General features: G+C 51.9%; 1 protein-coding gene across 1 annotated transcript; it reads right to left on the bottom strand.

Annotated features, from left to right (window-relative positions):
- Positions 1 to 14: 14 nt before the first annotated feature.
- Positions 15 to 23204, bottom strand: COL6A1 (collagen type VI alpha 1 chain). The gene is made up of 34 exons (XM_053947780.1): positions 22952 to 23204; positions 22086 to 22215; positions 20311 to 20511; positions 19872 to 20031; positions 19614 to 19736; positions 19502 to 19522; positions 19298 to 19318; positions 19156 to 19200; positions 18817 to 18870; positions 18037 to 18081; positions 17906 to 17932; positions 17583 to 17609; positions 17443 to 17487; positions 17152 to 17205; positions 16583 to 16645; positions 16024 to 16086; positions 15809 to 15862; positions 15692 to 15727; positions 15473 to 15535; positions 13525 to 13587; positions 10300 to 10362; positions 9482 to 9544; positions 9319 to 9369; positions 9200 to 9235; positions 8583 to 8645; positions 7468 to 7533; positions 7060 to 7095; positions 6921 to 6973; positions 5229 to 5355; positions 4009 to 4118; positions 3565 to 3748; positions 3189 to 3363; positions 2833 to 2862; positions 15 to 2084 (listed from the first exon to the last, which is right to left on the bottom strand). Exons 1-34 carry the CDS (start codon positions 23058 to 23060, stop codon positions 1474 to 1476), a joined length of 3072 nt encoding a protein of 1023 aa, XP_053803755.1. The 5' UTR covers positions 23061 to 23204; the 3' UTR covers positions 15 to 1473.

Genomic DNA, 23204 nt, shown 5'->3' with positions numbered 1-23204 from the left:
CAAACATCCAAAGAGACTGTGGAAAACAATTTATTTGACAAATTTTCAAAGTGGACAATTTTAGTAAAACACAGGCATAAAATAAAACTAACTGGTACAATGGGGTTTTGGATACAAGGTAAAGAGTTTGGAGTGCCGATACCTGGCAGTCGCTGTTGGTTTCTCCGAAGTGCATGAATTCATAGCAGGAGCACCAGTGGAAGCGCTGAAACAAAATCTTACCCAGCCAAACCACATTTTCAGAGTGGTCCCAGAAACAACTGTGTAAGCACCAAGGGCCCACATCACCCACATAAGTGATAGCACCTTTGTCAATATATCTTAGAGTGTGAGTCAAAGACCCTGGGAGATGATGGCAGCCTTTCACTTGACTTCTCTGGGCTGAGGATGAGGCCTTAATTCAATATATAGTGCAGTTAGTGGGTTTCACTAGGGCCCAGGTGCCTAACTCCTAGGTGGTCCTATAGAAACAGTACTCCAAGAGACCTTGCTGGGAATAAGTCAGCTTGGCTCTTTTAAAATAAAATTTAAAAAAATAATAATAAAAAAAATCCCACCATCTGGGCTCAGAGAGATTTTCCAGAATGGAGCTTGAACCATAAAACAAGTTATTCATGAGGTTCCTGGTTTCACTGTAGGACCATGAGATCAATAAGTGAAGGAGTGCAGTTATGTAGCTTCTTTTAAGGGTTTCCCCCCTCCCCAAAGGCTGCTGCCCATCTTTGCTTTGGTTGGTGTCCAGCCTTTCTGTCCTGAATGGGAGCATCAGTTTGAGGGATGCTCCACCACCCACCTCTATCCCAGCCCTGGGAAGTGAGTGTCCCATCCCCTGGCTCTGGAGGTCAGAGATGCTTGCACACAGCTTGGGTAGTGCAGTCCAGCCCTCTCTCCTCCTCAGGCATGGGAGATACGAACCAAACTTGCCAGCTGTGACAACAATCCCCTCTCAAAGCTTGCTTTGAAGTGTGAATATTTCACTCGAAGCACAGCATTAGGTTAAGATCATGATGAGCTGGGCAAGTGCTCAACTGATGTGTGAAAGAGAGAAGGAAATGGGGAAAAAAAAAAAGGTACCTAAAAAGAGCATAATCAGCCTTAAGAGACCAGGCTAGATATTAGTGGTACAAAAGCCCTCATCCTGACTTTTGGCAAAAACACAGTGGGATGAGGTTGGTATTTGTGTTCTGATGGCCTATTGCTAGGTGTGCTTGTTTTTTCCTGCTGTGGGAAGGGAGGGCAGTCATGGACAGCGAGGGAATTTGAGGCTAACAGAGAGTAGAGACACAGATGGTGAAGCAGAAAGAGAAGGGAGGGGACTATGTACAGCCAGGCTGTGGCACTATGGTCATCTGCATAGATGTAAATTCCTCAGGTTGGTCAAGAATACTGTTAAAATTTTTTTCTGCTTTGTTGGTTTTCCTTTTTAGGTGAGACAGAAGCAGCTATGGCCTTGGCAGAAACCCACCCAGATGCTCAGTCAACAGCTATCTTCCTGGACACAGTTTGGTAGAAGACACCACGCAGCAGAGAGGTGTAGTCAGGCACGCGGAAAAGGTGCCGCTCCCCGTAAGCCACATCGTAATCTGCACTCTTCCCTGTGACCAGGACACGGATGTTGGGCTCATTGGCTTGGCTTCCCACTGCCAGCACGTAGATCTCAATGTCAGCCTTCTGTGCATCCTGCACAGCCCTCTCAATGGCCCTGGCGGTGATCCCTTGGGAGTGTCCATCAGAAAACACCAGCACCCTCTTCTTGGCCGCAGTGCGGGCAGAGCGCCGGTACAGCTCTGTGATGAACTGCAGAGCAGAGTTCACGTCCGTGGCATCATTCATGAACTCCATGTTGTCAATGGCCTTGGCAATGACTGTGTAGTTGTACTGGAACTGAGCTTCCACTTTCTGCTGGTTCCGGCCGCTGTACTGCACCACCGAGATGCGCACAGAGTCGTCAGTGGGCTTGCTGGCCTCCAGGAACCGCCCTGCCAGCCGCTTCACGAACTTCTTGGTGGTCTCAAAGTTCTTGCTCCCCACGCTGGTGGAGCTGTCCACCAGCAGCGTGATGTCTGCTGGCCCACTGAAGGTGACTGCAAGGGAAAAGGTCCAGGGCTTGTTACACTTTGGCTCTTCCATGGAATGCCTATGAAGTTACTGGTATGTCTCACAGGCTTCCTGCCTTGTCAGGGAAATCTCCACTCGTGCTAGCTTTCGTTCCCCTGCCCCAGTGCTGTCCTACACTTGTCCTTTCACCTGTTCATTCCTTCTTTTATTTGGTTTAGGATAGGCTGTAGATGTTTATTTGGCTGAGATAATCTAGTGACTCTTGTTTAAACACAGTGGCTCTCCTTGCGTGTCTGGGGAACCACTTCATCCTCCTCACTTCCCTTCTTTCCATGGAAATTCTGAGGACTGATTATGCTTCTGAATTGGAGGTGTACTCCATTAAAACCCTCCCTGTTCTCACTTTTCAAGCACCTTTCTCCAATATCCCTGCCATGGAACTGATTTTGCTCATGCTTCCACCACTAGATAGTGGAAGCAGGTAATGAGGTCAGTTGCTAAAACCTGGGAGGGTCGCGATCTTTCACAGCCTCCTCTCTAGGTTTGAGATGCCAGAGAAACAACCACCTACACTTTTCCCCAGCTGATTTGGGCTGCTGTGTGTGTGTGAGAGAGACCCTGAGAGTGTCTGACAGATCTTGCTCACCTCTCCAGACTAGGAGCATCCCAATTGCAATAGGTGCCTAAGCTGTGCATCCCCACAAACAAAAGCTCCCACTTCCCCCATCACACCACCCACAGTCCCTCAGCGTGACATGAGGAGTCAATACTCACTTGGACAGGTGTAGTCAGGACATTTTTTCTCTGTTAAGAATATAAGAGAGATTAATGTCACCAGCTGGCCCAGGAAAACCACTTGTCCCACAGAGCCACAGAAGGGACAGAAGTTCACCTGCAGAAGGTGAACCCACCCACCTTTGCCACCTGTGCAAAGGCTATAAACGTGCATGAAAAATGGTGTGGACAGACATGTCCTGGAGCAGATGAGGATGGGGACCTGACCATGAAGTATTCTGAGACATGAGATACCCTTGTCCCTGCTTAAGAGCATGCCTGGGGGGACACAAGGGAGGGCATCCTGCATCCCTCGCCACCTTTCCCATTGCCTCTAGCCACCGCCTTTCATCCACCTTGGCAGATGTACGAGGTGATGTTCTGCAAGAAGGTGTCATCCAGGAGCTCTGCATAGTTGTCCCTTTGAATGGACAGTCCCGGCCTGGTTGGTCTGCTTAAACAAGCAATGTCATTCAGGTGATCTGGATTTGGAGGGTTTCGGAAAATGTCACCGATCCCAAGGGAAACCACCTGCAGGGAAGTTCAAGTCCATTACTGGATGCATTCATCATCTAATGCATTCATAACTGTGTATGTCTGCCACTTTGTGAAAGTGCTTCTAGTGACACCTGTGTCCCCTGCCCTAGCCTTGTGTAGCAAGGACATGGAGACACCCAGAGAGCCTGCACTATGCCGCACAGCTGCTGCACAGCAGGTCCCCTGTGCCCTTACTGGAGTGACATCGCACAGGGAGTTGAGCGGGGTGGGGTCTCGCAGGGTGTCGGAGCGCCCATCTGTGATGACGATGGCCACGCGCTTGTCGGACATGAACCTCCGCAGCAGGTTGTCCTTGGTGAACTGCAGGGCCTCCCCAGTGTAGGTGCCCCCAGCGATCCACTGCAGGTTCTTGACTGCCCTGCAAGGACAGACACCAGTGAGCCTGACAGCCCTGCCCATGGGTACTGGAGGAGCAAGAACAAGGCTTGTGACCAAGCAGACACCCCTGCATGGGGATTTGGGTGGAAAACTGGCAAGCTCCTTAGTTTAGCCTTAGCACCACTTATCATGCCACCAGCCATTACCTTCCACTAAAGGACATCTAGATCGTTTACTGCTGGCTTGGATATGGAGGATGGGAACGAGTAGGTTGCCCTGGGCCAGACCCCACAGACTCACTGCTTGAGCGCTCCGATGTTGTCGATGTTGGCATCCCCCATGGCCACCAGCTCCTGCGTGTTGTCATGGCTGTACTGCACAACGCCCACACGGGACTCCCCAGCGTCAAACTATGGGACAGAACAGAAACCAGTTAGGGGCAGATACCTCAGGGGAACCCAGAGACACAGAATCCTGTTGATGGTTTCTCCTGAATGCCTTCATGGCAGGCTCTAATATTTCTCTCCTGCCTTATTCTGGGCAGGCAGAGCCCCACCAGGAGTGGATGCACATTGGGACCAATTTGGTGAGACAGTAAGTGAAAAGGAGACCCAAACCTAGATCTCACAGCTCACTAGTCTCAACAGCAGCCACTGGACTCTCAGGCACATGGTGGAATTCTTGGGCTTGCCCTGTGTGCAGAGTCAGGAGCTAGATTCAATCCTTGGATCCCTTCAAACTCAGGGGATTCTATGGTTCCATGAGAAGATATGTTTTCAAGACTCCTGGTTTTCTTCTAACACGGTGGTTTTGCTACCCAGGTCTACCATTTCTACTTATTACTGGCTCTTTGCCATCCAAAAAGCCCCATGTATGCCCACCACACTAGTATTCAACAGCAGATTATGTGCTTTAAGTGTGGCTGGTTATACCTTCAGGAAAGTCCAGATTCCCAACAGCCCTTCAAATCACAGATAAATAAATATATAAATAAAATAAATAATAGAAAAATAAAACATACAGCAGGTTACCAGAGAGGAGCTAGGAAGGAGAGCAAGCATTTGTGTTCCTCTTCAGACTGAAAGATTCACTATGGGGACAGTATTGCTGCGTTTGGGCTGCAAGAGTCATTTTTAGTAGTGTGCTTAACTCGTGACCTAAATCCAAGCATGGAAGCTGGACATCAGAAACTTCCAACACACTCCAGACAACTGAAATTCTCATCAGAACAAGGGAGAGACTGAGACACTGATCAGGCTGATTGAATGCTCGATGCACCATCTGCTCTAGGACATGGAGTAAACAGAGTCTCTTTGCCCCAAAAGAGTGAAATGTCTATTTTGGGACAATGATCTGCTGTCTAATCTCCATCACATTATGAATTTGGGAAACCCACCCCCAGCTTGAAGCCAAGCCTGGTGGAGGCTTTTTGGAGCGGGGTCACCTCCCCATTTTCCTGCTTGCAGTGAAAAATAAGTAAGTGCACACAAAGATTTCATAGCACTCAGTGGAAATCTCACCTTGACCCGCTCGTCCTTGCTCAGGCGGTCAATGACTTTGATGATGAAGTCCTTGGCAATCTGGAAGTTCTGCAGGCCGATGCTCTCCGAGCTGTCCAACACAAACAGGAGGTCGACAGGACCACAGGTGCACTCTGGAGCAAAGCACAGGAGCGGAGGGACATGTTTTGTAGGGAAGCATTTCTAAAGGAAGTAGCTGATGCCTGCTGCAGCCCTGCCCAGCTGGGTGCCTATGCCCTAAAGCACGGTGTAAAACAATGCAGGAAAATAGCTGCATAGGAGACTTGAGAGCCAGTTTACAAATTTTTCCATGTGCATTTGCTCCCTAATGAGACGTGGCATTTTCAGGCTGCGAGTACCCTTAAACCACCCAGTAGTCATTCCATAACATTCCTCATAAGCCTTCTCACTTCTTCCATTCACCCAGCCCAGCAGGACAGAGGCAGCACTGGTGGGCTGGAGGAGGCTGACTCAGTTTGCTCCCCTCTTTCTCAAAGCTGAAGAACATAATGTGCCCTTGCCTCTCCCTTCAAGCTTTTGGACTGCAAACCCAACTTATCAGGGCAGTATCAGGGAATAAAGCCCAGCACATTCCTCTGCTGACCAGCACAAGATTTGGAAGGAAGAAGACAGAGCTAGATCCACAGTGTGCCCAGAACAGACATCTCAACTGTAAAATGGGTGGAGAAAATCCACCCTGCTGGCACATGGCACCTTGACAACCATTTTCCAGTTGCAGAACTCAGGCACATCAGCCTCTAATCCGTGTGGCATTCTCAGAGATTGCTTCAGACCCTCCCTTGCCTGGCTCATGCCTGGTTCTCCTTCACGGGCTCTCACTACATCTCCATAGCAGAAGGCAAGGAGCAGGGAAAGGGAGGGGTGCAAGGAAGGAGAAGGACCAGCAAATATTTGCAGAGCAAATATTTGCCAAGTAACACTCACCACAGCAAGCTAGAGGAAAAGGGAGAGAAAGAGACAACATTAAAATGCTTGACAAAAGGGTTTTTCACACCCTAATGCAGACTGCAGGTTTGTGTCTCTGCAAACCCACAGACACCTGGCCTGGACAATCCAAGCTCATGGAGGTTTCTCTCCCACTTGAAATATCCAGATTCTTTCCCATTTCAGATTGTGATGCCCTGATCTGGAGCACCACACACACAAAGAGCTCTGTGTCTGCACATGCCGATGCATTCTTATTTAAACAAAAATAAAAGCTAAGTAAATCACGAGAGTGTAGTGCTCAAAGTCAGTTCCCCAAGTACCCTGTGTCCTTCCAGCACTTCATTACTGGCCATGAGCCAGAAGTCCTCTGTAGGACATATATGCTGCTTCTCTCCATGGCAGGACACCCCAAACCAGCCCCCCCACCCTTCTGAGGGGGGAATATTAGACCATGATATTTAGAAAAAAAAAACATTGCAAAATGGGCCACTCAAGGATTTTACACAACTTTTCTCATGTTTTCCCTGTACAGAACCACAGACAAACCAGTCTATGCCACACACAAGTGAGACACAGTTGTATGAGCTACTCTAGAGATGGAGTTGGAGGTCCATGGATCAAGGGGACTTAATTGTGGCTCATGAAAGGGGAGACATGCCCATGGATGGCATTCTGCTGCCTGGGGACAGGGAAAAGTCAGCTGCCTCTTGCTTTAGCAAGGCACTGAGCAGGGTGGGAGAAGAGGTATAGGGATACTCACAGCACATCTTCATGATGATGTCCAAGATTTCACATTCCTGAAAACAGGAAAATAAATGTTTGATTAACAGCAAAAGCAATGCACAGAGCAGGCCAGCAAGCACCCCAATCCTGTCCCACTCACATCTGGTCCTGGAGGCCCCCTGGGTCCTGGTGGTCCCTGTCAAACAGAAGTACAGAGGAGTTACAGGAGTAGTCAGTCCTATCTGTGGTGTACTCTAACGATACCTTCCCAAGCAATGCAGAGTTGTGAAAAGCCTCTTGGTTTCCCAGTTGCTGGCCCCTGCACTGGGCTTGGAGAAAGAATATCTGCTTGTTTGCATGATTCCCTGCTGCTGCAGGGAGGTGGAAGGAGGAGATCCACTTCCACATGTGCCATGTACACCCAGGTGGGAAGGCAGTGAGCACACACAATGTGTGCATGGCTTGGTGTTGCTCCCAGAGCACCCAGAGTATGAAAGGATGGAGGGATGGATGGAGGGATGGTGGGATGCATGCCACTGGGGCCAGCCCTGCCAGGGTCCTTACTTACCGGGGGTCCTTCACGTCCCCTGTGGCCCTTTGCTCCTTTAATGCCACTGGGCCCAGGGGTCAGGTTCTGGAATGAAAACAAAACCAAAACTCATAAATCTGTGTGAGTCAGGGGGTAGCACTATTGCTGGCCAGGGGTCTATCTACAAATCACAAATGGGATGGGACTGCTGAAGAATGCATCTCGAGCTGTTTATTTTCCAGCATCAGTCTCCTCACATGGTTATGACAATGGAAAGATGCCAGCAGCTCATGTCCCTGGCAGCAGACAAAGAATTCAATGTTACAACTCACTTTAAAAGTTTTTTGACCAATCACACAAAGGAAAAGCATATTGACAGTAGTTCTATCCAACCACTATAAGCACACATACCTTTGGCTAAGACAATACTTGCTTATTTCAAATACAATATTTACTTGTAAATCTTAAAGTACAACACACAGAGCTCCATTATTAAGCTTAAAACTTCCTAAAGTCTCACTAGATATACTTTTCTGTAGCATAGGGAGTTATTCTAGTAAAGCGTTAATACACAGACTATTGTTCTATTTGTCCTTACTTTCTACTTCTTTTGCTCTTTTACTCTTTTGCTCTTTTACTCTTTTGCTGACAAATCTTATGGCTACTGCTTAGCTCTCATCACAGTTCTGCTGTCTCTAGGGCCTGCCTTTTGCAGCTTTCCCAAAACCCTCTGATTTTAAGGATTCCCACACAGCACCTTTCCCTCCAGATATCTGATGAGCCCTGCTTCACCACTAAAGTGTTATCTGAAGTTGCTGTACCTAATTAAATGAGGACTTGGAAGGGACACTGGGGAAATCTCCCTCCATGGGGCAGTGATAAAGCCCACATCACCAGTGCCATCATCATCAGTGCCACCTGGAAGCATACAAAGCCTTGCAGAGGCGATGCCCACCTCAGCTTAACAAATGTGGAGGTTTGCCAGCTGTCGGACACAAAATGAACACCTGGAGGGAGCTCCCATTGCTATCCATCAGTCACTGCTCAGAGGCAAAAGGCTGAAGATTTACAAAGTCTGATGGGCTCTGGCCCATCATTGCCCAAGGCTCCTGCACTGTTCTCACAGGAAAAGAGGATTCAGCATGGTTACTCACATCGTTGCCAGGGTCACCAGCTTCCCCTTCATCACCTTTAGGTCCAACATAGCCTTTTGTTCCCTGAAAAACAGTATGGATGAGACTGCTGGGTGACTAGCCGTTGCTAGCGTGATGAAGTTGGTGCTGGTGTGTGGTGACCTTGTGAAAGCTGGCTTGGGACAGGGGAAGAGAGCAGCACATAGGCTCCCAGCACCAGATTTCAGTGCTCTTGATGACGAGAACTTCTTTGGTGGCTTTCACTGATACACAATCATGGAATTGTTTAGGTTGGAAAAAACCTCCAAGATCGAATCCAACCATTGACCCAACACTAAATCAATCCCTTGGCATAGCATTACCCAGCTCCCCTGGGTGACATTCCCAACCCCAAACTCTGGCCCTGGGACTGCTTCAGAGAGCACACAGTGCAAGCTGCTGCCCTTGGGTGTTACAGCCACAGCAGAACACTTCCAGTGGAAGCATCCACTGCAGGGAGAGGTGAGCAGAGGTTTGGAGGGTTTTGGAGATGCAGGGATGCAGGGAGCCCATTCCAACATGCAGCTGATGGAGAAGTTCCAAGTGCCAAACCATCACCAAGGGTAAATCCTGTGTGGCTGAGGAAGCAGCACACTTACGTTAATGCCAGGGTTGCCTCTGTCTCCTGGCTGCCCCTGGGGATGGAGAAAAGGAAGTGTGTTAGATTGGACAAGTAGACATAATAGTATTACAGTTTCAAGGCAGCACAAAAACTTACTGGGGCACCTGTGAATCCAATTGTGCCATTCCCAGGAGGACCATCCTCCCCCTGGAAATGAAGGCAAACACAGATAAGATAAAGAAATGCAGACCCCTCAGATAGCATGGCAGCAAGATGCTGGTCTCCTTGGACATTATATCTCCCCTGCAGAACCACTCACCCTTTCTCCCATCAGCCCAGGGTCCCCAGGCAGCCCAGGTGCTCCAGGCAATCCCTTTGGGCCCTGAAAGGGGCAGAAAAAGAAGTCAAGTATTGCACAGCATCATCTGAGCTGGGAAGACAATGACTTCTGAGGCAACCAGCTACCAACACAAGCCCACCGTGGAGGTGTTCTGCTTATACAAGAGCGATGTGAGGATTTAGACTATATGTCAGAAAGAAGTTCTTTACTCAGAGGCTGGGGAGGCCCTGGCACAGGTTGCCCACACAGCCTGTGGCTGCCCCATTCCTGGAGGTGTTTCAGGTAAGGTTGGATGGGGTTTGAAGCAATCTGGGATAGTGGAAGGTGTCCCTGCCCATGGCAGGGGGTGGAACAGGATGAGCTTTAAGGTCTGTCCCAACCCAAACTAGGATTCAAACTAGGATCAAATGTTCTAGGATTTCTATGAAATCCATCGGCTGTGCTTGGTTTCCATTTGCTCCCCATCCTGGGGATCAAACCTGCTAGCAGATTCAGGTGGCTGCCCCCAGACAGCATCTTCCCCAGCTCCTGTGATGGGAAGCTCTGTGGTTTGTGGTGTAGCTATAACCTCCCCAAGAAATGACCTGTGGGAGGTGGGGGAAAAGGCAGCTGTGGTCTTAAGGACGAATGGAAACCTCTGGATGTGTCTGCTAGGAAGTCAGTACTGGAGCCTGTACCAATAGGTTCAATAGTGTTCCAGTATCCACAGGATTTGGGGAAAGCCTTAATGGGCAGCACCTGCTGCTCGACCCTGCATCCCCTCCCTGCAGAAGAAGCAATGATGAAGCAGCACTGACCTCACTGCCGGGGGGGCCATCATCTCCCCTGTAGCCTTTGGGTCCTCTGGGTCCAGGCTCACCCTAGGGAAACACAGAAAGCTGTCTCAAAGGGGCTTTCTCTTGCTGCCACTCCTGCCCTTAAGGGCTGGCTCATTTGTTTTGTGATCTGATGGGTAGAGGTGCCCAATGGCAAGTCAGCTCCACCTTGGACAGCCCCAGAATGGACCTATAGATCAGGGTGAATACTGATAGGGAGGCTCTTCAGGAGCCATGCCTGGCTTGTCCTTTTCTTCCTTCCTCCCTTAAGGCCATTTTCTCTGTGAAACCCTGTGGGAGGTAGATCCCTGCTGAGCATGAGCCAAACCCAGAAGCTTTCTGGGCTAAGGTGTGACACCACAGGTATGGGCCACACATCATGTGCTTTTAGTGGCAGCTGAGGCCCCCAAAACCATCCCTCTCCTTCAAAGCTCACCCCAGTAACAGAAGACCTGGTGGGAAGAGGACCAGGGAGGATGGGCTGATGCTTTTCAGCATCAAAGCACAGCTGTGTGGCAGAGTAGCACCTCATCAGCCATGACACAGGTGCCCCTGGAGGACAGTCCTTGGTGCAAGCACATCACCCTGAAGGTGACACAAACCTCCATGTGCCTTATGGTTTGGGTCACAGGCAGGGTGGCTCTGGGGAGTTTCTGTTCTCAAGAGGTTGCAGAGCCCTGGCAGCGTGTGCTGGAACAGACCAAAGCTGTCACGCTGCCACATCCCATCTGGGCAGTGGCTACTTGCTCCGCCAGCTGCAGGATTGGCCAGAGACACCATGAGACAGAAGAGGAGGCAGGAGGAGGTTTCTTTTTTCTGAGAGCTCCACAGATGCCCAAGGGAACCCCTCCACCTTCTGCTCAGTGCCCACAGCCCTTTCCAGGGTTTGCTTTCCAGGAGGTGGGGTGTGATGGTGGACAATGAGTGGGTAGTGATGCTCTGGCATCACATCAAATATTCAGGCAGCATTTTGTGTGGAGCTGAGTGTGCAGCCAGTCCCCAGGTAATGGAGAGGACAGAGGGATGCAGAGAGCTGGTGCTGAACATCCAAGCCATACATACCCTTCTTCCAAGGAAAGGTGTCCTTGCAGAAAACTTAAAATAGCACAGTGCAGAGCACTGAACTGCTTCAAGAGGCATGTGACCTTATTTCTGCACAAAAGCCCAGAAGAGAGAAATCTTGGAAGGAAGGAGAGGAACCTGTGATCCTTCACACCAGCCAAGGCTGGAGCCACGGCACTCTTGGCTCACACTGGCCACTCTCATGCTCACTGCAGCCGCACAGCGCAAATCCCTCATGGCCTTGGAGGAGTTTGTGATGGATGATGCAGGATTTGGGGTAAGTAGATCTTGTCCACTACTTCTCTGGGTGCAACAAGGACCCAACAGAATGGATGGGCACCATGGAATAGAGAAGGGCCACCAAACCTGTCCCATGAGGCTCAGGGAAAGAGTGTGCTGGCCTTTAGCTTCTCTCAGATAGAAAATCTCTTTCACCTCTTTCAGGTTAGCGGGAGCACTTTCCCCTTGACAAGAGAAACACTCTCCAGGGTCCAGAGCTTGCAGATAACACTGCTTGAAAAATACTTGTGTTTGCCAAGGTTCCACTCTTACCCAAACCTAATTACATAATTATTTTTAATTTGGCCAAACACAAGCATTCTTTCTCAGCTCATGGAAAAATCATCCTCACTTTGCAACTGCTTTTCAAATCTCCCTGGACTGGTGGGAGCACTGGGGCAGCCTCTGCCCCAGGGAGGCACTGGAGCTGCTTTTGTAATGCTTCCCTCTCTGACAGGGGTTTGACTCAAGTTCAGTGGTGAGGAGGGAAAACTGGTGGCCCACAGGAGAGACCATTCTTTCTCCTCTTCCTCCCCAACAGGAAAGGCTGGCTGGAAGTAGGATCTGTCCCAGCCTGGCTCCCCACCACACTTGCATCAATTTTTTGCTTTCTACATGGTCTTTCTCCTGCCTTGAACCTGGAATGTGCCTCTACCACACAGAGAGCAGCTCCAGCCCCAGCCTCTTTTGCTGGCACCAGCCTGCAGCACTGATCAGTGGATCATTACATGCACACATCTGAAGAGTTGCTTTCCCACCAGGGCCACCTCCCAAAAAGACACCTGAGCAAGCTGGATACTGCCTGACACCCTCTGCACAGTGCAGGTCTGACATGGGGATCAGCCGTGCTGGAGACAATATGAATGCAACAGCCCCCCCTTCATGTTCTGCACTCCAGATCTTCTCCAAGGGCTCTCCAACACCTGGCCAAGCAGAAGGGAGTTTAAAAGCTGTCTCACATTTTCTGCATGCTGGCCTCCATGCTTCACCTATTGTGGGAGTCCTGCTCCGACAGTGTGGGAGTGTTTATCTTGATACATTCCTGCATCTTGGGATCCATCAAAACTCCGATGGTGTGGGTAGAAGGGGATTTGTCCTACAGAATCCAATCCAAGGATGATGTCAAAGTGTGCTTGCTCAGGTGCAAAGATCCTGTTGGCCATTGCAATCAGTGCCATGGCCATGAAGGACTGACCCAGCAATACCTCTAGACCTCAAGTTATCAGCAGGGAAGAGGCAGCCTTCAACTGTGCAGGGGACAGAAGCCTTCATCAGGCTGGAGGTGGCCAACCCTGCTCTCCAGCAAGCCCATGCAGTCTGAGATCTGTTCCTTGAAGCACACAAGGCACAAGAAGACCCTAGAGCAGTAGGGTCACACCATGCAGCCAGTGGACTTAAGGAGCACTGGCTCTGGGAGAGGCTGTCTGCAGGATGCCAAGGGTGTCAGGGACACCACTGCGGCCATGTCAAGATATCCTCACTGACACAAAATGTCTCACTGACACCCCTGACTGAAGTGAGCAGTTTCTGGCCCCAGGCATGAACATTTTTTGTGTGGCTGCAGCTTGTACTTGCCAGTTTCCAGTTCTGTCAGATGTGTTGACATCTGCTTCCATGGGATTGGGAAATGGTGTGCAGGTTGCTCTGCACACAGCCCAACAGTCAAGTCTGCATTTTTTTGGCCCTGTTCATATCCTGGGTTCTCATAGAAATCCTTGCCCTTCTTCACCAGCTTTGCTTCCTGGTCTGGAAGATGCTGAGAAGTTGTCCCAAGATGCTGTGCCATCAGTTAAACCTCTCATCCCACTCTCCCTGATCTCCCAGCCACTTCCATCTGAGATCCAGAAGGTTAAGCCAAGCTCTTACCTGGTCGCCAGGTGGACCGAGGGGTCCTTCCCGCCCTTGGTCACCAGGTGGTCCAGGTTCTCCCTGAAAACATACACAGAAGAGCAGGTGTGGGTGCAAAGGAACCTGTGTGCAATGGGGAGCAGGGGTGCAGCACCCACAGTCAGATGGAAATGCAGTCATCCAAAGAGGCAAGGATTTGAAGCAGATTCAGGAATTGAATAGGGAGCTGTCAGAGATGGAGGAAGATAAAGATAGGCTAGTGTGGCCACACTGAATCCAAGAAGATAGCCTTAAGAGGAAGGCCTTGTGAAACTTGCATTTAGGGGGCATTTTTCTGCCCATTTTGTGCCACAAAAGCAAAAGTGTGGAGAGATTAATCTTCTGCAGATACACAGAGCTGGTCCTGGACTCAAACTAGCCACACTGCACCCATGGCTGCTCTTCTAGAGCAGCTCCTGCCCTGGGCAGTCTGCATGGAGAGGAGCACAGCTTCCAGGATAGCTGCATCCTTCCTCCAGCCTACCATCCCTATGGAGCTAACAGGATTTCCATGGGAATGAGCCACAGATGAAGAGAGAGACACCCTCACTTCTCACTGCTAATGTTCTCCCCTCTCCTTTGCTAACACTCAGAAGCCTGAGCCAGGGCTTTTTGCAGAGAACTGACAGGCCAGTAGGGCGCAGAAAACCTGAGTCTCAGTGGTTTTCCACCCCAACAATTCCAGTAGAAGGAAATACCCCATGGACATGGCTCAGTTCCCTTTCACTGAATAGCGTTCCACAAATCCAGCAGAGCTGCATCCCAACATGGCAGTGTGACTGCCAAACCGAGCCTGGCTCTACAGCACCTTCCCCATCCAGATACATGGCCAGCAACGAGCAAGTTGGGGAGGGAGAGGAGAGGGGAATTTGAGGGAAGCGGTTGAGAGGTTGGTGACCTAAAGCTGTTGTTCGCAACTTAGAAGTGTCCAGATGCATAAGCCAAACAGCAAATACAAAACCCAACTTCCAAATGGCCCTGAGACGTTTTTGGCAAGGTTACATAGCCTCGTGCTTGGAATCAAAGCTGGAAGAAAGCAGCCCATCATCTGCTGAACAATTTAACTGTGTGTGCCTTCATCTCCTGCACATCTGCCCCGCACACCCCATGCAGCAGCACTGACGCTCCCTGAGCTGTAAACAGGAAGGGGGAGGCTGCCAGAGGCCCCCTGCCAGAGCTGCCACCTCCCCAGGGCAGACCTTTGCCCCCCTCCAAGCTGGTGCTGGGTCCTGGCTGTCCTCGCTGCAGGGACAGGAAATGAGTGGTGCAATGGTGGATGGGATTATGGGAATAATTCCTGCTGTGGAATGCCCTGGCTCCCACCACCCCCACCTGGCACAGAGCACCCCTTGCCCCTCCCTATGACGTGTGGCATGGCTGTTGCTTGCCACATGTTTGTCCTGGCCTGCTGAGGGTTCCTGCCTGTCCCTCCCACGCTCACGCTTGATGACTCACCCCAACAGGCTGGAAACATATTTTCCTAGTGACTCCCACTCAAAAAGGGAGGGAAGAGTGTTTCCTCTTCCATCCATACCCATTCATGCTGCCCTGCTGCTGATTGTACCTGTGCCCTCCTGCCCAAGCCACTGGTAGCTCACGCAGCCCCTGAGCACCCAGTGTAGGACACCTTGACTCTTTCCTCTTCATTAACTAGTTTTCCAGTTGTGAGGGAGGAATTGACAGCTGTTCACTTGCTCTTGGCTTGCTGGGCATGCTGTCCTCTGGATTTTGGCTGTTAGGTGATTACCTGCCAGCAAAAAGGGGCAACAGCAGATCCCTCCCAAACTGGCAGGTCAAGGTACTAAGCTTGCCTGCTGGCCCACAGGCTGGTGGAGTTAGCCACTGGATGCCTATTCCCAGCCATTGACTTCCAAGCATCACCCCTCTTGCAAGCAGATGTGGAAGGCTGCCCTGCAGCTGCAGTTACCGGCTGTCCTCTCAGCCCGCGGTCACCCGGTGAGCCCGGGGGTCCTCTCTCTCCATTGCTGCCCTGCAAAGAGAGGGTGCCATCACAAAATCAGGGCCTGCTCCCAGCAGGGCAAACCCCTCCCTCACTGCCCACCTCTGAGCAGGCTCACCCCTAGGCCTCCTCCTCCTCTTCCAGAGGGTCCCAGCCCCTGCCCTGGGCAGAGGCTCTTTCACTTACCCGTTCTCCAGGAGGACCATCCTCACCTAAAGCACCCTGTGGAGAAACAAGAGGGGTGGTCAGGGAGTGGGGATGGCCAGCAAGCACACACAGGGTCATCACAGGTAGAAAACTCACCTCGTCACCAGTCTCTCCTGCTGGTCCAGGCTCACCCCGGTTCCCAGGAGCTCCCTGCAAGACACAGGGATGCAAACAAGAAGTTGGACAGTTCTGGATCAAAGCCCTGCACACTTGAAGAGCTTTGGGTAAGCTCTGCTTCAAAGCCCAGGCTGTAGCAGGGTCCTCTCACAGAGAGCAAGAGGATGTTCACACAAGTGTGCTTCTTCACCCACCTTCTCTCCAGGGTTGCCAGGAATCCCCTGTCGGCCAGGCTTTCCGCCATTCCCAGGCTCCCCCTTCACAAGAACACAAGGCACCATCATGACTGCATCCAGCACTGGATTTCAGCTCCCACAGCACAGAAGCTGTCAGGAGCCACAGTGCACCCCAAGCCTCTTTCAGGGTTTTGGTGTCTCCCCATCCCAACAGATCCCTCCCTACTCCACTCCCAGTGAAAGCCGCCTTTTCACAGCACTTCCCTGATATCTCAGGGATGCTTTGTGCCAGGCTTGTGGGCACCCTCGAACCATGGGCACACTATGGGCAATGGGGGCCATCCTCTAGTGAAGAGACCACGTTGGACAGGCCTTGGAGCAACCTGGTCTAGTGGAAGGCTCCACTCCCCATGGCAGGGGGTGGAATGAGGTGGACTTTAAGGTCCCTTCCCATCCAAACCATTCTGATTCTGGGACAGGCTTGCCCCAATCAGTGCAAGGAATTTCCACCTCTCCCTCCTGCAGGAGAGGGGTCCCAGCATTCCTCCTCTGTGTGAGGCTGGGCAGAGCAACTCACCTTTGCTCCCTTGGGTCCAAAAGCACCAGGATCTCCCTTTGGTCCAGGTGGGCCTTGAGTTCCCTGTTGAAATTAAAGGCAGTGTCACTGAAACCTGAACTGGTGACACCATCTGCAGGAAACTGGGCATGGACTGAGCATCCCAGCAGCCTGGCAGATGGCTCCCGGTTGCAGTGGACAGGAGGGACATGGCCAGAAGGGACTCCTGCACCATGGAGCTGTGCAAGCAATGCTGTACCCACATTGCTGAAACACTTCTGAAGCTCAGAGGAAAATGGCAGAAAAGGTGGTTTTGGGCTGCTGGACTACAGTGACACTGGTGCCACCACAAGTATGTCATCCTGGGAGCATGGAAAAAGCAGGGAAACTGAGAAAATACAATGTCAGGCAGCCCAAGGGCAACTGAGGACACCTTCCAGGCAAGGATGAGGCAGACTGTCCCAGGGTCAGCCCCGAGGTGCCATGCCTGGGATATAAGCATTGCATATTTACAAGCAATTCCCTATTTCCACACACCATCGTGGCAGAGCTGTTCACTTGCATGCAAGGGGCATCCACAGGGTACCTACATCAAATCCAGGTGAGCCTTTGCAGCCAGGTAATCCAGGGTATCCAGCTTCACCCTATCAGGCAGCCGAATCAGGGGTCCCCAATGAGTGACACTCACGGGAAGACCCCATCCATCATCCCAAACCCCTTGAAGGGACATTCCAGCCCCATCCCTAGCTGGCAGATGGATAGCCCTGCAGGGAGGGAACTCCACTGCCCTACAGGCTTCATCCCCAGACCCCACAATGATTTTGGAGGGGCAAAAGCCAGGGTGCTCAGGCCGAGCAAAGTGTCCTGGAGCAGAGATTTACCTTCATGCCATCAATGCCATCGATTCCACGCCTGCCTTTCTCACCCTGAAACAGAGCACCAGGACCATGAAGTCATTCCCAAAGTCCCAATGCCTCCCAAACGTCAAACAGAGGAAAATGGTGCAAATGCAGAGTCTGACCTTGGCTCCTTTGGCTCCTCTTGAGCCCTGCAGAGGGAAGGACAGGGGTGTCAGATGTCCATGCAGAGCAGATCCATCCTCCCACCACAGTGCAGTCCCCACACCAGCTCAGTCTGAGGACGCAGGCATTTACCACTCCTCTGCACACCACTGGATCCCACTGGATCCTGCTGGATCCTTGCTCCTGGCTCAGGCAGTGCCAGCAGGAGGGGTGGAAGTGGCAGCATATAGCAGACCCCAACACCATACAGCTGCAGGGCCAGACCAGGATAACCACTCATGGGGACATAGGGATCTCTCCCAAACATCCCTGCTGTCCTCACCTTTTCTCCTCGGCTTCCTTTGTCACCCTAGAGAGGTAAGGAGAAAGGGAAATGGAAGAATGAGAACACTTGCAGCACAAAGCCCGTGGCCCACCTCTGAACCACCTCTGTGAGCCTGCAGCCCCACATACTTTCATTCCTTGGTAGCCAACAGGTCCCATGTCTCCTGGCCTCCCCTAGGGGACAGAAACATGGTGTTACAGAGGCAGATACAGTCACCACCATTGAACAGCATCCCCCCAGACTCTTGATATGGGGCCTAACTGCCATTCTTTCACACAGGAGCCTCTCGCCTAACTCTGCTCCTTGTTTTCCTAGTCTGCAAGCATGGGATCATTGTGGAGGGTCAAGAGGACCTGCCTTCACCTCCACCATCTCCAGCTCTTCATGGAGGTAAGAGAAACCGGGTGCTTGGCGACACATCATTTGGGAGGAAAGGGAAGGGCAGAAAACCCTTGGGAAGAAAAAATGCATGGCATGGGGTTTCCAGTTTGGGAGCACACAAGATTGGTAACTGCATGCTTAGGTGACTGGGAGAAATGTGCCTCCCAAAAATAAGTGTGCCTAGTAAAATAAAAGAGGGAGGATGAGGGAAATAGTTTCCTCATGCTCTCAGGTTATTTACCAAAGGTTGCCCTGTAACACTGTTGTGCTTGTTGTGTCAGAGGACGCAGGAGGGAGCCCAGAGTCCACCCCTGGGCTGGCACACATGAGTCAGAGACATGTCCTGCAGGAGGGATGGCTATTTTGGGTGAGGAACAAGGAAGCCTTGTAGCAAGAGGAGGAGCCACCATGACTGCACACCCCGTGGAAACAGGGTGATGCTGGTGAGGATGTGTCTGAGAAGTCTGGCCAGAAGCAGCCAAAAAACAGGCCCTGTGCAGTGTCACCAGGGCTGGTCCTTCACTTACTGGGTCTCCAGCCTCTCCTTTCTGGCCGGGAAGACCTGGCTTGCCTCGTTCTCCCTGCAGTACAGGAGAGAAACACAGTTAGTTTATCATCCCCAGGAACAGAACGATGACCTGTTGAAAGAAGAGCAGGGAGCATGGGAGCAGAAATGCTCCATGGATACAGGAAGCAGATGGTGCCGGCCATATGGGAGCATGGTGTAGGTCCATGCCCCGCAGGTGACCTCGGGGGCCTTTTCCAACCTTCTTGGTTCTATGATAGTGATTCCAGGTCTCTGAGCATCCCCACTGAGCCCATCCCATTGTCTCAGTCCCACAGCGCAGCCACAACCAGTCCCTCACCTCATGGCCAGGGTCACCAGGAGGTCCGGGGGGCCCTCGGGGAGGCTGTAGGAGAGAGATGTGGGTTAGACCAGCCTGAGGCACATCCTGGAACCAAAGGGATAAGAGGCAAGGGGATAGAGCTCTCAAAAGGATGACTCACCTGGCACTCGAAGGAGCAGCACTGCACAGAGGGAAGGAGGAAACAGCATTAGAGGAGGTGGCAGCAGCAGGGTCAGCCTGCACCCTGCTTGGGGGGGGCTTCCCAGGCTGACAGGGGTTGCCTACAGGGTAGGGCTGTGCCACCAAGCCCCTCTAGCCATGGGTCACCCACAGGGGACAGGGTCAGTCGCAGGGGGATGCTCACCGATTGCTCCGTGTTAAGTTTCTGCAAGACAAGAAAGCAAAGAGAAGGGGTTTAAGAGGGACAGGGGTGCCTGAGGAGGGGGTGGGCTGGGGAAGGGGTGGGCAGTGCTCACAATCATGTCAATAATGGTGTTGATGGTCTCCTCCACATCGATCTCCCGGGTGGGCTTCAGGCTGGTGGCAGTGAAATTGCGGCGGTAGGCGTGGTCCGTGGCAATGATGTTCAGCCGCTGGTCCTGAGGGTGGGGAGGGCAGAGTGAGACCTGTGGGCACCTGTGCAGGCTCTGAGTGTCCCTCCTTTGTCACACTTGGGGTCCCATGGTCTCACAGGGGATCCCCTGCTGGGAGCATCCCTGCTGTGTGGTCCCTACCAAGTGGTTGGGAGAGATGGCAACAGAGAACACTTTAATCCCCAGGAGTTTGGCTTCATTGGCAGCATCATCCAGGCCTCCACAGGGCTCCTTGTAACCTTCCAAGGGATGTCCATCAGTCACCACAATCAGGTATTTATTCTCCTTGTGATGGGAACCACTGGAAAGGTTTAAACACAGGATTTAACATAGAAAGAATTTAGCTGGAGAGGAGTGGTTTGGACACCTGGGGACACTCACCCCAGACAGTGCCCCAGCCTGTGGTCAGGGTGTGCCTCATCTCAGCAAAACTTGCCACCCCTGTCCCCATGCTGTGATCTCTTTTCCCAGCCTGGGGACAACTCTGCACAATGCACAGGGATGTCCCAACCCAGAAGCTCCCACCCTCCACCCACCAGAGCCACACCACCCCCACCCCGTTGCAGCCTTGCTGCCTGACCCGATGAGCAGCTCCTCGATGCCGCGCTTTATGGCGCAGTCAGTGTAGGTGCCCTTCCCGATGTAGTTTACGGCTGACACGCGGTTCTTCAGCTCGTTCTGCCCACTGGGCATCGGCGTGAGGCTCTTGATGAGCACCACCTCATCGCTGTAGTGCAGTGCTCCCGCGTTCCACACCAGATTGCGGTCGCAGCGGTAGTACCTGCACAGACGCACCAGGATGCAGAGTTAGCTTCGCTCACACCAGCACAGAAAATGCAAATCCTCTGCAGAACAGGGATTTGCCAGGGTTCCCCACTCTCCTGCAGAGCCAAGACATGCTTCCCGTGCAAAGCACAGCATGGGACCCCAGGGTAGCTTGTCCCATGGGTGGAAGGGCAAAGTGATGCAGTGGGTGGGCATCTGCAGGGATCAAACAGCTTGGCAAGACAGGCTTCTGGAAGAGGTGCCAGGGGCTGGAGCTGGGCAGGAGAGGCTGAGCCAGACAGCCAGGTGTGTGTGTGTGTGCAAGGCAGGTAACCACTGAAATACCCTGCAAAGAGGTTTTCCACTGCCAGATAGTTAAAATCAGAGAGGGATACCTCCCTTGGAAGGATGCTCTAACTTGGGGAAGGATGAGTGTGTGTGTGTTGCAGCCCTGTCACATCCATTACCTGTGACTCCCTGGGACAGAAGCACCACCTGTGCTTTGTCCACTGCCCCAAAGAAAGGTCTTTTCAGGGTATGGGGACCAATCCCAAAGGGATGTGATTTATTTTTCAGTAAGCAGGGGCCAGTCCCAAAGGAGTGGTGTTGCACATCTCTCTGTCCACTGTGGTTCCCTCAATCCCGCTGCAGTACTGAGCCCAGGACCTTGCACAGGGGAGAGTGATGCTGCACTGATGGAGGCCTGGCAGGTTGTTCCCAAGCACAAGGCTCCTGGTCACTCCTGGTCAACTCTTCTGCCTGGGCAATGGACAGGTGAGCTGGTAACTCCCTCCTGACCCTCCTGAGATAGGGCATTGCCCTTCTAGCTGGTGCAGCACTGGGACATCCCCACAGTGCCCCTCTGGGCACCAGCACACATCTCCTGCTGCCCTGAGGAGCTCAGCATGACCCATGTACCTCCAGCACTTGTGGTACTCTTGTGCATCCATGGATCTCTTGCCTGCAATCAAGCCCAGCACCACCCTCTCTGGGATCCAGGAGCTTTGGTGCTCCTGGGCATCCCTGGGTATTCCCTTGGGAAAGCCAGGGTCTGACCTGGGTTGGTGGTTGCAGAGGTGGGTGACGAGGAGACAGATAAAGAGCTGGAGAATGGGATGGGTAAGGGGAACCCAAAGCTGGGGTGCACCAGTGGCAAAGGAGGGTTTGCTCTGCAGCTCACCCTGTGAGTGCTGAGTTTAACCCCATAAGTGTCCTGCTGCCACCCATGCACCCGGGTGGTTCTGGGCCTGAGCACAGGGATCAGCATTGCTTTGGCACTGCACAATAACAACACAGTGACCTGGAGGTGGTGGGGTTGGGCTGCCATGTCAGCTGCTCCAGCAATTCCTGCCTTTCCTGTGGGTGGGTGCAAGCAGCCCTGCTAAAGCCACACTGCTGCTGTCAGCACAGACAGAGACAAAACCGAGCAGCTGAGGACTGGGAGAGGGGGGAGAGGCTCCCATCCCCCTCCCCAGCATCCCTGCTTTCCTTCTTTCCTTCTGTGGACAGGCACACTGGGGGATCTCAGCATCCCACCCGGCAGCTGGCTCCATCCCTAAAGCAGTCCGGATAAACCGCCGGGGGATGTACCTCTGGGTGAGCTTATCAATGAACCGGTTGGTGAAATCTTTCACTTGGGTAACCAGGTCCCCAAAGGGCTTCACCCTCAGGGCAACGCTCTCTGAGGTGTCCAGGACGAAGAACAGGTCCACAGGGCAGTCTGGGAAGAAGTGGAGAGGCAGGAATTGGTCGGCAGTCCTGCTGCATCACCTCCCCCTCCCAGGCTTCCTGCACTGCCCACCCCCTTTCCCTCCTAGCAGGCTCCAGGGATCTGGGCTAAGGGGAATGCTTTCACATCCTCACCCCCTTGGCATCAAAAGTAAGCAAGATCACTTTTTCAGAGAACATAATTTTGTGGCGTTTAACACGTTCCTATACTTTCTACTCTGTTTCCATTCAAAGGATATCTTTGCAAGACCTATACTACTTACTATACCAAATAACATGCAGCTGCCGGAACCACTCAAAAAATGAAACCATTTTAGCAATCAATGCAATAAGGAAGTAAAAATTTTCTGACACGTCCTGCCAAAAATACAATTTTAAGAAAGAGCAATAACATAAACTTCCCTTAAGAGCCAGCATCCAGCATTATAGTTCAGAAATAGTTGAGAAAGCTGGACTGGTACCCAGTGTTATCCCCCTCTCCTGCATCCCACTGCTATGGGTAACTCCTGACCAGATAGAACCAAGGAAAAAGAGCCAAAAAAAAATTAAAGTGGGTAGTTCTTTCAGATCCTCTCTAATCCTACATCGCTCTCCTCAGCAAGCCCGAATGTCCCAACAAATCTGCAGTGTGTCTGCAGCAGAGGCATCCGTCTCAGAGGGAAACAGCAGTCAGGCTTCTCTGCTGATCCAGGGAAGGAAAACCACCCTGGAAAGCATTCCAGGCTTACCTTCTGCACTTGAGACTTGGGTGATGATTTCTGGGCGCTGAGCACATGAGCCCCCCCACAGGAAGCTGGCTGGGAGCAGCAGAGTGAGCAGAAAGTCTCGCAGCCTCATGTTTCTCAGTTCAGATTACCATCGAGCTGGCTCCAAGGAAATAAGCAGGGAAGAAAAACCCAGCAGCTGAGCGAGGCCACGGTCCGGAGGCAGGAGCTGGTGAAGATATTTTTTTTTACTGCTTTCCCCTTGGTTTCTGTGGGA

This window comes from Vidua chalybeata, chromosome 7 (genome assembly GCF_026979565.1).
Source record: "Vidua chalybeata isolate OUT-0048 chromosome 7, bVidCha1 merged haplotype, whole genome shotgun sequence".
Lineage (NCBI taxonomy): Eukaryota > Metazoa > Chordata > Aves > Passeriformes > Viduidae > Vidua > Vidua chalybeata.
This window is presented reverse-complemented; position numbering and strand designations above follow the sequence as displayed.

What these genes read in the sequence shown, in the direction of transcription:
- COL6A1 (XM_053947780.1), bottom strand. Translation starts at nt 23,060, where the DNA reads ATGAGGCTGCGAGACTTTCTGCTCACTCTGCTGCTCCCAGCCAGCTTC. An exon ending in TGCTGTGAGTATCCCTATAC is followed by an intron (nt 5,356 to 6,920) that starts CTCTTCTCCCAC and finishes TCCAGAGTGCAC; the next exon opens with CTGTGGTCCTGTCGACCTCC. An exon ending in TCCTGACTACACCTGTCCAA is followed by an intron (nt 2,085 to 2,832) that starts GTGAGTATTGAC and finishes TTTCCCTTGCAG; the next exon opens with TCACCTTCAGTGGGCCAGCA.